Source organism: Myotis lucifugus, unplaced genomic scaffold (genome assembly GCF_000147115.1).
Source record: "Myotis lucifugus unplaced genomic scaffold, Myoluc2.0 scaffold_10, whole genome shotgun sequence".
Taxonomy (NCBI): domain Eukaryota; kingdom Metazoa; phylum Chordata; class Mammalia; order Chiroptera; family Vespertilionidae; genus Myotis; species Myotis lucifugus.
In genome coordinates, this window is record NW_005871058.1 from 2,004,204 (window position 1) to 2,017,546 (window position 13,343).

General features: G+C 38.0%; 2 protein-coding genes and 1 non-coding gene across 3 annotated transcripts in view; all 3 read right to left on the reverse strand.

Annotated features, from left to right (window-relative positions):
* Positions 1–818: 818 nt before the first annotated feature.
* On the reverse strand, positions 819–12,559 carry LOC111824977 (myosin-binding protein C, slow-type-like). The gene is made up of 6 exons (XM_023749870.1): positions 12,514–12,559; positions 9,153–9,312; positions 7,565–7,701; positions 5,585–5,771; positions 2,337–2,379; positions 819–923 (listed from the first exon to the last, which is right to left on the reverse strand). The coding sequence occupies exons 1-5, from the start codon at positions 12,514–12,516 to the stop codon at positions 2,366–2,368; spliced, it is 501 nt and encodes a 166-aa protein (XP_023605638.1). The 5' UTR covers positions 12,517–12,559; the 3' UTR covers positions 819–923; positions 2,337–2,365.
* Positions 5,981–6,111, reverse strand: LOC111824989. The gene has a single exon (XR_002828095.1). It is a non-coding gene; the product is annotated as a small nucleolar RNA SNORA66 (small nucleolar RNA).
* Positions 12,560–12,750: 191 nt separating the features above from the next.
* The window catches only part of MYBPC1 (myosin binding protein C, slow type), an 81,886-nt gene continuing 81,293 nt past the window's right edge, over positions 12,751–13,343 (reverse strand). The window contains exon 28 of the mRNA XM_023749869.1: positions 12,751–12,844. Within this exon, the coding sequence (XP_023605637.1) occupies positions 12,837–12,844 (8 nt within the window). The 3' untranslated portion in view covers positions 12,751–12,836. The remainder of the gene's footprint in view (positions 12,845–13,343) is intronic.

The window sequence follows — 13,343 nt, forward strand, 5'->3', positions numbered from 1 at the left end:
TTTAAAGAAGGTTTCCACCCATTTGAACGGATGCCATTAGCAAACCCTACATCTGTAGCTGCTCTGTAGCCTGCACCAGCTCTCTGTCACTGTGGTGGTTTTGGCAGGAGCTCTGGTGGGTTTGGCCAGGATGCCGAGCCAGAGAGACACGCTGGAGGTCAGGGCTGAGTTTGGTAGCATGCTGGCTCCTGGCCTTTTGTCTTCAGTTCTGTCTGAGCGCACAACCCCTAACACAAAAACCAGGACTGTGTCATTTCAACACAAACACTTCAGATTTATTGTAGCGTTTATTGAATACACTTCCCCTTCTGTTGAGAAAACTTGTTTGACTTTAAGAAGTCTTCTAGCAAATTCAAATGGGGAAGTAGGCACAGATCCACTGGTGTCACGCAGGGTTGTAGGAAATACACAATTCTGCTTTGCTTAGAAAATATCTTAGATCAAGAGAAAGATGGGTATTCAAGATTTCATCGTGGTGTATTGGACTGGTTTTTAGCCTGGAAAAAAGCATTTACAGCCTGTTAAGTTAAACTAAAGTAACTACTTTTGCTTATAGTATAGCTTGCTCTTTTTGTAAAGCACAGTGACAAAACACAGACAATAATGATCAAAACACTGACTTCAAATGGGATTTTGTTTACAGTTTTTAATGAAGCAATTTGTGCAAACATTTTTTTCTTCTTCAACATTAGAAGGAAAAAAAGAAAAAAAGAAAAAAAAAAAACAACGGCCACACTTGGGTGCCTGGTGTTAACACAGACAACGCTTTCTCATTGCAACCATATTTCAAAGCAGTAGAGTGCAGGGGCAGTGGCCGGGCCCTTAGTATTCCTCAGGATTGCTTGAGTGCAAATCTCGCATATATGACTCAATTATGTTAGGAGGTACACCTTGCAAGAGGAGCCTGCAGAAGGAAAGTCCACCTGGAGAGGGCAAAAAGGAAAAGGCAAAGTCAAAACCGTCTATGTGAAAAATCGCTGAAACAATACTCCTGGACTAGCTGCCTGGAAATGTGTCTAATTATGTTCCAGTTAGTTACAAAGATTCAATCAGTCCCTGCTCGGAAATCTTCTCCTGGGTTTAGTATATTTAGACTTTAAGGCACTAGACATCTAGAAGGAAAAGCAAGTTCTGGCTAGGCCCATAGAAGTCCTTTGTTTCCTGCTATTATTTAATCTTAATTTAATTTCCTAACTGGTTGGGAAATACTTATCACTCTTTGAGAGGTTTTGGGATTCTCTATAGATGATTTAAGTGCTCTGACTGAATGGCAGAATAAATGCATTACCATGTTATGAATCAGTAGGAAGAACTGTTTCCGGTTTATTTCTGTTCTTTTTAATTAAGCACCAAGTTCTAACTCAAACACGTTAGAGAAGAAAAAGGAGACGACTCCTTTAAACTTGGCTACTTATACATTGTCAAGAGTGAAACAAATTGGAAAAAAAAATTGTTTTTGGTTAGTTAATCTTCACCCAAGGACATTTTTTACTTTGATACTTTTTTAGAGAGAGTGGAAGCGAGGGGGAGAGACAGAGAGAAAAACATTGACATGAGAGAGACACATCGATTGGTTGCCTCCTGCACACGCCCTGACCAGGGCAGGGATCAAGCCTGCAACCAAAATACGTGCCCTTGACCAGAATCGAACCTGTGACCCTCGAGTCTGAGGGCTCACACTTTAACCACTGAGCCAATCGGCTAGGGCTCACATTGGAATAGTTTGTTAAAAATAGTAAAACCTATCCAATACCTTCTGAGGGTCAGAGAAATACCTACTAATATTTCATACTTACCTTTCATGTTTCTGAATTATATCTAAAAAAATAAAAGTACCCTTCATGAGAGAACCCATGAAACTATACAATTCATGGTCCTTTGGAAAAGTACTTCACTACTTGCTAATAAATTCACGTCCAGACAAAAACAGCATGCCATATGAACATTCTTAAACTTCTTTAGTGCAAATTTGGAAAAGTCATTCTCCTTTTAAAAAAAGACTTCAAGTCACATATCGGTAGAAATGATGCCACTTTTGTACATGTCCATTCCTGGATGCAAAGCGTTCAGAATGCTTGGGTATCACTCATTTTCATCCACATTAAATGCTTTAATTCATGCTCTACCGCATTCATGTCAACAGGAGATTGTTGTGCTGAATAAGTACAAGTTGTTAATTTCAAGATACTAAAATACAAATTAAAAACTACAAAGTTAGATGTTTTAAATAGTCTATTTTCATTGGACTACATAATGAAAATCATGCCATACACCACAAGCTCTGTATGACTTATGACAGCATAAGCTTCATATGCCAAATCCATATGAAAGCTTACCTTAGATGATAATACACATTCAAAAATCCTTACTGTGCTACAACTAAGGAAAAGAGAGAGAAAGAGAGAGAGAGAGAAGTTTTGAGCATTAATAAAGTGCTAAAACCAGAGTTGAGTACTCGGATGAAATTATGGTTGCGATTATGATGAGGTGATTTCATTAATCCTTAGTCATGTGAAAGATGTAGGAACATAGAAGCACATGGAATGAAGGGCAGGGATCCAGTCACTTCAAAAGGATCATTAATATGTAAAACACTTATTAATATGCACAACCACTTTGCCTAAACAGGTGGCAAAGCCAATTGGATTGTACAGTGAATATTTATGGTAAGAGCTTCCAAACCATTAGCTTAAAAAAAAAATCCTACAACATATATATATTGTGTTTTTCAACAAAAGAAAAACATAGATGATGAACAAAGTATTAGTGTACATATATATATGTTGAAATTCTAAAAGGCAAAATTATCAAGTAGGTATTAATGTGAGACTAGTGTATTCTATAATATGTATTCTGAAATGATTCCAAATGTGACTAATCTATATAAACACAAGGCTTAAACAAACAGCCTAGAAAGTGACTATATGTATAATCTACAAAACTTTTAAGAAATAGCCCTAATTCTTTCCTCCTTTGAAAGCTGACATTACCTCTGGGAATTCAAAGAGCACATATGATAAACTCAGGCATAGATCTACATCATAGAGTTTACATCAAGTTTCTTACCCATCCCCAAAGAACTTCTTAATCCATTCTTCCAACTGGGGGAGAATCATACATATACTATCAGACTCATTTAATGCTTAATAGATTTAATAATGGGACCTAGACTTATCTGTCCATTTAAATTCATGAGTATATGAAATACTTTTGGTCCCATGAAAATATCTAAAATGTCCAATAGAAAGATGGGTTACAGATATCCTACTGGTGAATTTTTCAGGGGAAAGTCTTAACTATGAAAGTTTCTAAATATTATATCTGTTTTTATTTGTGACCTTTCCCTATCAAAAATGCTCGGAACACTTTTTCTACAGCTTAGCAATTTAAAAAGGTTCAGTTTTCTGAATTTCAACACAAATCTAAGGAAACTACCCTGGAAACTATCTTAAAGGGAGATCGTATCTCTTTACATGTGAAAAATGCAATTATTACAGAAATGTCATTGGTTCCCAGGTGTTGATAATCTTACATCTAAAATATGGTATCTTCAAATGCACTTCCGGCTTTATTTATGGGGACCTGTGCTATGGTACTTAGTTTTCTGACAAAACTTAGCTCCTAATTACTTAATAACCTTGAATAATTTGGCCTTCCTAGTTCATGGCATAAACACTGTATGCCACGAGCTGCTAAAAAAATATAATGAGAAGCAAATGAGAAAGTCAAGCTTTACATGCAAAGTGCGATTTCATGTAAGAGGAATGGAACAGGAAGTAGAAATATCCGGTGCGATATGAATTTTTAAAACCTGTTGCTGCCCCTCCAGGAACAGTGGTTCTCCAGGGGAAAATACTCGTTGATATATCACTGTAGAATTAGAATATTTGTACCAATATTTATTTGTTCTCAGTTCACATATTTACCTTTATTTTTACAGCTTAACTTGATTCACGTCACCTATTATCAGATAACAATCTGACGATAAACAACCTTGGCTTTAGTTTTAGGACCCAAAAGTTTTACCAATATGTTGCAATTGATATTTTACTATGAACGTATGTACTAAAATACATTATTTTTATTATTAAATTCAATTATCATATAATTCACCATGCAATTACATAAAAATATATCATCTATATCTATCTATATCTATATCTATATCTATATCTATATCTATATCTATATCTATATCTATCTATAACATTATTATCTTTTAGGAAGGACCCCCAAATGTTGAACCAGTTATGAAATCATTTTATATCATTAGCAACATTCAGTTATTTTCAAAACACGCAGAAGTTGCACTAGGCTTTTGTTTTTATTTTTATTTTTGGATGCTGAAACATAAGTACCAACAGTACCTTGGAATTATTAAGCCTAAGAGTTTAGAAACCAGAGGTATTGCAACTGGGACCATAATCTGCACTTAAGCTAATAAAAACTTAAAAGTAATGTTTACATTTGTAAGCACTATCTCAAGAGTAAGCCTTAAAATTTTTCTAAGTGATGTTATGTTTTAAACTTGTTTTTTCTCTCTCACTCAATTATGAATCTATTGTACCATATTACCACAGGACTGACAGAGATCAGAAGAGAAAGAATAATTTAAAAAAAAAAAAGATTACCAAAGGAATTTTTTTCAATAAGTTTCTTAACGATTTTATACTAAATTTAGGACTAAAAACTTTTTTAACATAAGTACTCTAAGCATTTACTACATTTTTCCAAAAAATAGATATTACAAGATTATCTTTCTGACTTTTAGATAATAATTTCTTCACTATAAAGAGGTAGAAAGAGGTAGAGAAAAGACTTCACTGTCACAGAAAGGCAAGGTGATACAATACGGATGAGAGAAAAGATATTAGAATCATGTGTCCCAAAGTAGGTTTTGATTGCCAAGAAAAAAACTTTACTATACAGACTATACTCAATTAATATGAAAACTGATTAAGACAACGGGTTATGCTGAAACTTTTCTACCACATCAATCCTTATACGTTTTCTTGAATTACATGGGTAGAAAACTAGTATAAATGAAATGTAGACCTGTAAATAGAAGTTCTCTAGTGAGATTTTAAAAGCAACTGGTTAAAATATGTAGATGCTATATTCTACATAAGTAATAGTCTACACTAAATTAGCAAACTTACCCATATGTATTGAAAGTTTCACAAAATAGTAAACTAATTTAAAATAGTGTAAATTTCTATCTTTAGATAAGTTTTTGCCCTAGGCTTCTATTTATAGATGGAGTACATCATCAAAATAATACCCTCTTAACTTCATTTATTCTCACCATGCTGTACACATATCAGCATTCTACTGTAATTAATATTTCTTTAGTTAACAAGAATTGCAAGAGTTTAAGGTAAGTCTACTTAACAAGTCAAACGAACTTCACAAATAAATCAAGAGTGAATGCAAGATGTAAAAATGTATTCTCTACCCCAATTCTCTTGCCCCTTCCTCCTCCACCCCAGAACATTTTGGCAAACAATTTGGATTTTGCAGTAAGCATAATAATTAAATGGTTTTCTTTCATTTTATTCTACACCCAAGGTCTTGGATGTCATACCTTTCACCTCCAGTTTGCATTCGACCTCCACTGTCCCTAGGTTATTGACTGCTTTGCAGCAGTAAGTGCCTCCGTCATAGGAGCTGGGCTTGCGGATCTCCAGCGTACAGACCCCTTGGTTGCTGAACATCCTGTATCTTGGGTCATCCACAATAGCAACTTTGTTTTTCATCCAGGTTATTTTGGGCTGAAATTAATATTGAAGTAAATTAGGGTCAAAACATATCTGTACTTAGCATATTAATAGGCCATCAAAGCAGTGACAGAATTTTAAAGCATAGCTTAGAGAGGACACCTAAAAAGAATCCACATCTATTTGAGCACAGTTTCTCTCAAATTAAGCTCTATTTAGTGCTTGGCAAGAGAGCAAATGAGCAGTTCTTCTTTTTTTCTTTACATTGTACTAGGATAGAATGGACCACCTCAGTAGCTTCTGAGGCGAATACATTTCTATCACCACAATAAATTCAGCAAACCTGGTTCCCTTCACTTCTGCAACATCATGCAGTTAGTGATCAAGTTTGCACTACATGAACAGTTCTGAAAAAGTAAGTCAGGTTTGTTCACAGGGCAGCTCTGGAGCAATCTTCCCAAAAGGATTCAATTGCATTTCAATTTCATCTACAGGTCCATGAGGTTAACTCATCCAAGAGACTATATATTGCTGGACATTTTTCTGAGAATCCCCATAAGGTGTCATAACCATCAAATTTCCTCACTTCATTTTCCTGATATCTTTTTCTAATTATTTGTGGGCTACTTATGCCTCCTCAGCATTTAATTTGTCCTCTGACATCTGCTTTCATCATCTGGTGGCAATGGATCTTCTCCAACCAGGTAATTCAAGATCTATCATAACCTAATCACCCAGGGAGGTGAATCCATTCTCCTTGACCCCTGAACTATATCTAACATCACTGACCTCCTACTCCTTATTCGTATTGTCTTCCCCTTCCTTATGTAACTGCACAGCCTCCTCATTCCCTCTTCTACCTCTTATATGATTTTGCTTTTTCAGACCTTAGAGATGGCTCTTCTCTGTCTTCTTCACACTGTTCTTTCTTCCTTCCACCTTTCAAGTGGAAGTATTCATTGAGGCTCACTTGGTCCTGGCTTTTTCCTCATTACCCTCTTTCCTCAGTGGTATTCCTTTTTAATGACTCCAAGGGATGGATTGTACCTCCTCATCTGCCCCCATGCCTGGGGACTCCTAAACTGAGGGTCACAGCCTTGGCCTTTGTCTAAGCTCCAGTGAACTTCTCCTCTGCCTACTGATCATTCCTACTTGGATGGACCAACATCACTTCCAATTAAACACAAATTCAGCATCTTCCTCCTATCCTCAGTTTGGCTTCTCTCTGACTTTCCTATTTCTGTTCATGGTACACGTGGAAAAAATACCACTGTTTGCAATTTTTCAAATTCTAGGGCTCCTTCCCTCAGTGCCACCCAGATAAATGTCTCCATGGGCAACATTCATTAACTGCTTGTTCTTTTCAAATGCCAACATGAAACCTTCAAACCTTTCTAACTCTCTTCTGTCAGATGTGATTTCTCCCTTCCAAGTACTCTGTACCCTTAATATAGCACACTTTAAATTCTGCCTTGCATTATAGTATCATTATTTGTCTTAATCTATTAGAGAAAACTTGATGAATCAATATTTCCACCTAATTTTCAGGTGAAACAATATTACTTCCATCTCCTCACCTCTCAGTTCTTTTAAAAATAGGTGATTTGGTTTTTCCTTAGAATGAATCCCTTATTTAGTAAAGAAATGTAAACATTTTTTACTACTTAAATAGTGTACCTAATTTTCCAACAATACCACCCTCCAACCCCAGAATAAGACACAAATAGCAGTTGGAGGGTCCGTTTGTATGCCTACTTATATTTATAGTGTGGCAAATACAAAAGGGAGAGTTTCGGGTTAATTCTTAAATTTAACTAATGTGATTAAAAAACTAACAAACATGGTACCTTGGGATTTCCTCTCACACTGCAGTTCAGAGTGGCATTGTACCCAGCTATAGCGTAGGTGTTGACCAAAGGCTGAGTGAACATGGGTGCCTCTGTGAAATCGAAGTCTTCATACACTGGATTTTTATAGACTTTACCTTAAAAACAAGCATTAGAAATACACAAATTGGCCTGAGACTATATTATTCTTGGCATACTTTACTCGCCATGAAAACTTCCCTGAACTTAGAAAAACATGTAAAAACACGAGTGAACACCACACCGCATTCATTCTGGAGGGCACACATATCCCACAGGGGGCAGAGTGGTCATCTGAAACTGAAAAAATGTTGAGAAGAATTTGGTGTCAGAGTATTTTGATCAACCATGAGTTTTACTGTGACAGTGATGAGGAAATGAAATGATAGGCATGGAATTCAGCCTCACCCGTTTCATGGGTCTCACGTGTAGCTACTTTGAAGGTGTCTAAGAATAGAAGTAACCCAAGCTCAATAAGTCAATATCTACTTTTTCCTATCCTTGTGAATTTAGGCATTTATATACCTACTGCCCAGAAGTTGGAATGAATTCAGCTTACATTTTTTAAAATGCAATAATAATATAATTTTCCTCTAAAATGTTTACTTTTAAATTTATTATTGGACATTTTTTATCAATTTAAAAATATGTGTTTATAATTTTCTTATTTCCTTTCACCACATTTCTTTTTCTTTCAGTCTCCTCTAGTTACTGAAAACCAAAGTCTCCAGATGTCTAGTTGTGAAATTGTGATTTATAATAAGAAACATATATTTGGTCTTTATCCCCATTTCTGGCTCCAAACCCTTGAAATTTCCTAAGCAAGGAGAGCTATAAAGGTATCTTTTTTTATGTTAATGAGGTAGCATTTGACACACACCACCACCACCACCACCACCACCACCACCACCACCACCGCTACCACCACCTAGGGACTGGTTGCCAAAGGAAACCAACCTTGTGATTAGTGGGTTGAAACTTTTAGTCCCGCCCCCAGACCTCCAAGGAGGAGAGAGGGGCTGGAGATTTAATCAACCACGGCTGTGTAATGAAGCCTCCTTAAAAACCAAAAAGGACATGTTTGTAGAGCTTCTGGATTGGTGAACACTGGGAGATTCTAGGAGAGTGATGGCGCTCTGAGGCTTGGACATTCCGTGCCCATTCCCCATCCTTTGCCTATGCTCCTCTTCCATCTGGATGTTCCTGAGTTAAAATCTTTTCTATTAAACCAGTGATATAGTAGATAGAATGTTTCTTTGAGTTCTGTGAGCTACTCTAGGAAGTTAATCAAACCTGAGGAGGGGGTCATTGGAACCTCTGATTTATAGCCTGTGAGAAGCACAGGAGACAGCTTGGACTTGCAATTGGCATTTGAAGTCGGAGGTGGGGACATTCTTGTGGGCTGGAACCTGTGGGATCTGATGCTATCTCTGGGTAATGTCAGAATGGAGTGGAATTGTGGGACATCCAGCTGGTGTCTAAGACTTGTTTGGTGTCAGGGAAACTCAACCAAACCTCCACTCACTGGAATTGGGTGAGAGCCCCCTTTATCAGCCCACTACCAACTCACCATCCTTGGCGATCACAGCGCTCTCTTTAGTCATTGTTGCATTCTCACTGAGGCCACACATGTTTTCAGCAAAGACCCGGAAGTAGTATTCATTGCCTATGACCAGTTCAGTAATGGTGGCATGGGTTCGGTGATAGTGCTCAATGACAGTGAACCATTCCTGAATGAAAAACAATTTGAGGAAAATCACCTAAAAATACACAACTATCCCAACTGTTGATTAGAATAAATATCAGGGATGTTTCATTCACTAAAAGAAAAATAGCACTAATTTTTATCTTGAGAGCAATAACGATGTACATTTAATGTATTTAATACGTTATAATTGATTTATACTTGACTGTATAATTTAATCTTCATTTATACATTAGAATCATATACCCTAGAGGTCAACTACTACCTTTGTACTTTTCTCATAACTGTACAGTCTGTCATCGATCAATCTACTTGTCTACTTATCTACCTTTTGTATAACAAAATATAATTATAACATGTTATTGCCAAGATATCTATTCTGAGGAAGAGATGATGCTAAATCACCAGAGAAAAATTAAAATTGTTCAACAAATTTGCCTAATATTATCAACACAAGTTCTTTAAGGTCTGTGCTCAGATCTCACCTCCTCCCTAACTGTTCAGCCTTCCATTGCTCTACTTAGGCCACACTGTGTCACCTTAACCTGGAGAAGTTTTCTTCACGGCACTTGCTACCTTAAATTATCCTATATAATAAAAGCCTAATATGCTAAGTGGCTGGACGTCCATTCAGCCAACCAAAGTGTAATATGCTAATGATATGCTAAGGCCACTCAACCGCTCGCTATGACATGCACTGACCACCAGGAGGTAGACACTCCGACCGGTAGGTTAGCTTGCTGCTGGGCTCTGGCCTATCAGGACTAAGCAAGACAGGCCAGACACACCCTGGAGCCCTCCCATGATCCCTCCCTGGCTGGCTAACCTCCCGTGTCCTTCCCTGGCCCCAATCGTGCACCAGTGGAATCCCTCGGTCTGGCCTGTGCCCTCTCACAATCCAGGACCCCTCAGTGGATGTCAAAGAGCCGATTTTGGCCCGATCCCACAGGTCAGGCTGAGGGACCCCACTGGTGCACAAATTCGTGCACTGGGCCTCTAGTCTATTTACTGTTTGCCTTGTTTATTCTCTACCCCACCCATGACTGGTATGAACAAGCCAGGATGTTAAAGACAGATGTTTATTCTCTCTCCTTATATCCCTAGTGCCTATCACAATACCTGGCACATAGTAGGTACCTTGCACAAAATAAATGTTTATTAAATACTATAATGGATGAATGAATGCTAAATTTTTTTTTTCATTTTTTCCCCTTACCATACCAAAAAATATAGTAGTCTCAAAATTTATCTGGCAAACAGTGGAAATTCCCATGGTACCACATATGTTTGGGACCTCTAATTGAGAAAATACACTTGCTGACAAAAATGTTCATAAAGGAAAGAATTTTTCTTACAACTTTTAGGGGCCATAGTTATATATGTACTTTGCATATTTTAAGACAGCAAACAAATGTATTTATGCCCTTTTTTATATCCAAAGCACTTTATACAAACCTTTATTCTAACATTTATCATATTGTTTTATCATTTGGTTTTATGTCTTTCTTATTGCCTAGACCAGGGGTCCTCAAACTTTTTAAACAGGGGGCCAGTTCACTGTCCCTCAGACCGTTGGAGGGCCGGACTATAGTTTAAAAAAAACTATGAACAAATTCCTATGCACACTGCACATATCTTATTTTGAAGTAAAAAAACAAATGTTTTCGGGAGGCCGCATGTGGCCCGTGGGCCATAGTTTGAGGACCCTTGGCCTAAACCAGTGGTTCTCAACCTGTGGGTCGCGACCCCTTCGGGGGTCAAACAACCCTTTCACAGGGGTCGCCTAAGACCATTGGAAAACACATATATAATTACATATTGTTTTTGTGATTAATCACTATGCTTTAATTATGTTCAATTTGTAACAATGAAAATACATCCTGCATATCAGTTATTTACATTACGATTCATAACAGTAGCAAAATTACAGTTATGAAGTAGCAATGAAAATAATTTTATGGTTGGGGGTCACCACAACATGAGGAACTGTATTAAAGGGTCGCGGCATTAGGAAGGTTGAGAACCACTGGCCTAGACTGTGAGTGTGCTAAGAATAGGAGCTGCCCTCCCTCCTTCCCTTCCCTTCCCTTCCCTTTCCCTTCCCTTCCCTTCCCTTTCCTTCCCTTCCCTTCCCTTCCCTTCCCTTCCCTTTCCTTCCCTTCCTTCCCTTTCCTTCCCTTCCTTCCTTCCATCCTATTTCTTTTCTCCAGCAGCTAGAAGTGTGCTCAATCCATAGTAAATGACTGAATAAATACACAGGTTGGCAAAAGTAGGTTTACAGTTATTCCTATGAAAGATAATACAATAATTAATAAATAATACAAGAATAAACTTTGTGTTCCATGTAATCACAACTGTAAATTTACTTTTGCCTACCCTTGTATGTTGGCACAGATAATGAAAACAATGTTTATGGAAGGTATGAAAGACTATAGGAATTTAAGTGAAGAATAGTATTTGTAGCCACAACAAGGCAATGGTGCAGTGATCTCTGGGAAGTGCATTGGGCAGAGTGAGCATCTTGGGGTCCATAGGTCCACTCCTGCTGAAATGCAACAGAAACACAGGGGTGTAGGGGTTAGGGACCATCCCCTGTCACTAGGCAGACCTGAGACATATGAAGCATCAGGAAAGTACTGGCTCATCTAAACTTGACTAGGTATCTAAGAAAACAAATATTGAGCAAGTCTGATGGGGATGGAGGTACCACCTGAAGGAAATGTGGTACCTCTGGATTCACTGCCAGTCTCTAAGCCACAGTCCAGAGGAGAGCCCTCAGTGTTAAGGAAATTCAAGACATGCAGTACTTCCCTTTCAAAGTCATCCATTGATCCAGCTCTCAAGCTGCCTATGTTTAGCTAAGAGATATTGCTTTCAATGACACATTTTGTCACATAACACCCATCCGGTCGGGGGGTGGGGGAGAGACATGCTAGAAATAGTTTATGAAAAGGTGGGGCTTGAAGTCCATTATTTTAGCTTCATGATAACCAAGCAAAGTAAGTATTCGTGAACCTACATGATAGACAAGGAAGATGGAGATCAAAATGATGTCCATGTGTACTTGTTCTTAAGCGGCAATGCTGGGATTCAAGTCTGACTCTTAAGTCAGCTCATCTCTCCATGGCCCCATGGGTTCCTCATGAGAGAGGACCTCCTACTTCTCCCTTCACTTCTGGTGAAAAGTGATTTTGCTGGTGCTGAATCAGAGAAAGCCAGGCCTTACCATGCTCTTCTTGTCAGCCTTCTGGCTCGGGTACCCACTAATGACCGCATTTCCATCGTGCTTTGGTGCTGTCCATGAAAGGAGAACAATCTCTCCCTAGACATCCTCAATCTTCACAAGTTTTAACTGTCCCGGTCGTGCTACGAGATTAGTTAGTAGCATCATTGAGAGCCCGCGTTCTTTCCCAACCTACGCCATGAATCAGGAGGCCATTTCAAAAGCGCCCTCCCTGCCTGCATCTCTACCCACATTTCTTGCACCATTCTTAAACATCAGAGAAGTGGAATGCACTCTAGCTAAGCTTATCTGGAAACTCTTGATTTTCATCTTCCTGAGGGGAAAAAGGATTTTGAAAAGAAAATTAAAATGAAATCTCAGACCGTATTAACTACCCCTCCAGGGCAGCCTACTGGCGTTGAATCACAAGGCTAGGCTGCCTAATTGGAAATGTAAGCTGATATTGGCTGTGTCCAGAATCTACAAGGTTTTCTATGCAAGAATTCAACACAGGAAGTAGTCCTATTGTTGAGGAGTTGAGAGAAACAGAGTAAAGCAATACAGATGTTTTCCACTAAAAAGTATATCCATTATTTTTCTTTAATATTGAACCTCCATCTCCAATTTTCTTTAATATAGATGCCCCATCTCCCATGATTAGTCCTTTTAGTGAAAAATTGTTCTGAAATGATAACAAGTCTTACTAATTTATGTTAAGAAAATTTTTAAAAAGAATTTTATGTAGAGCCAGCCTCACACAAATTGTTGCTTTAGCCTTAATGACAAGTAGTCCAAATACTGATTTGACAGGACGTTCTAGTTCCTTCTTCCAA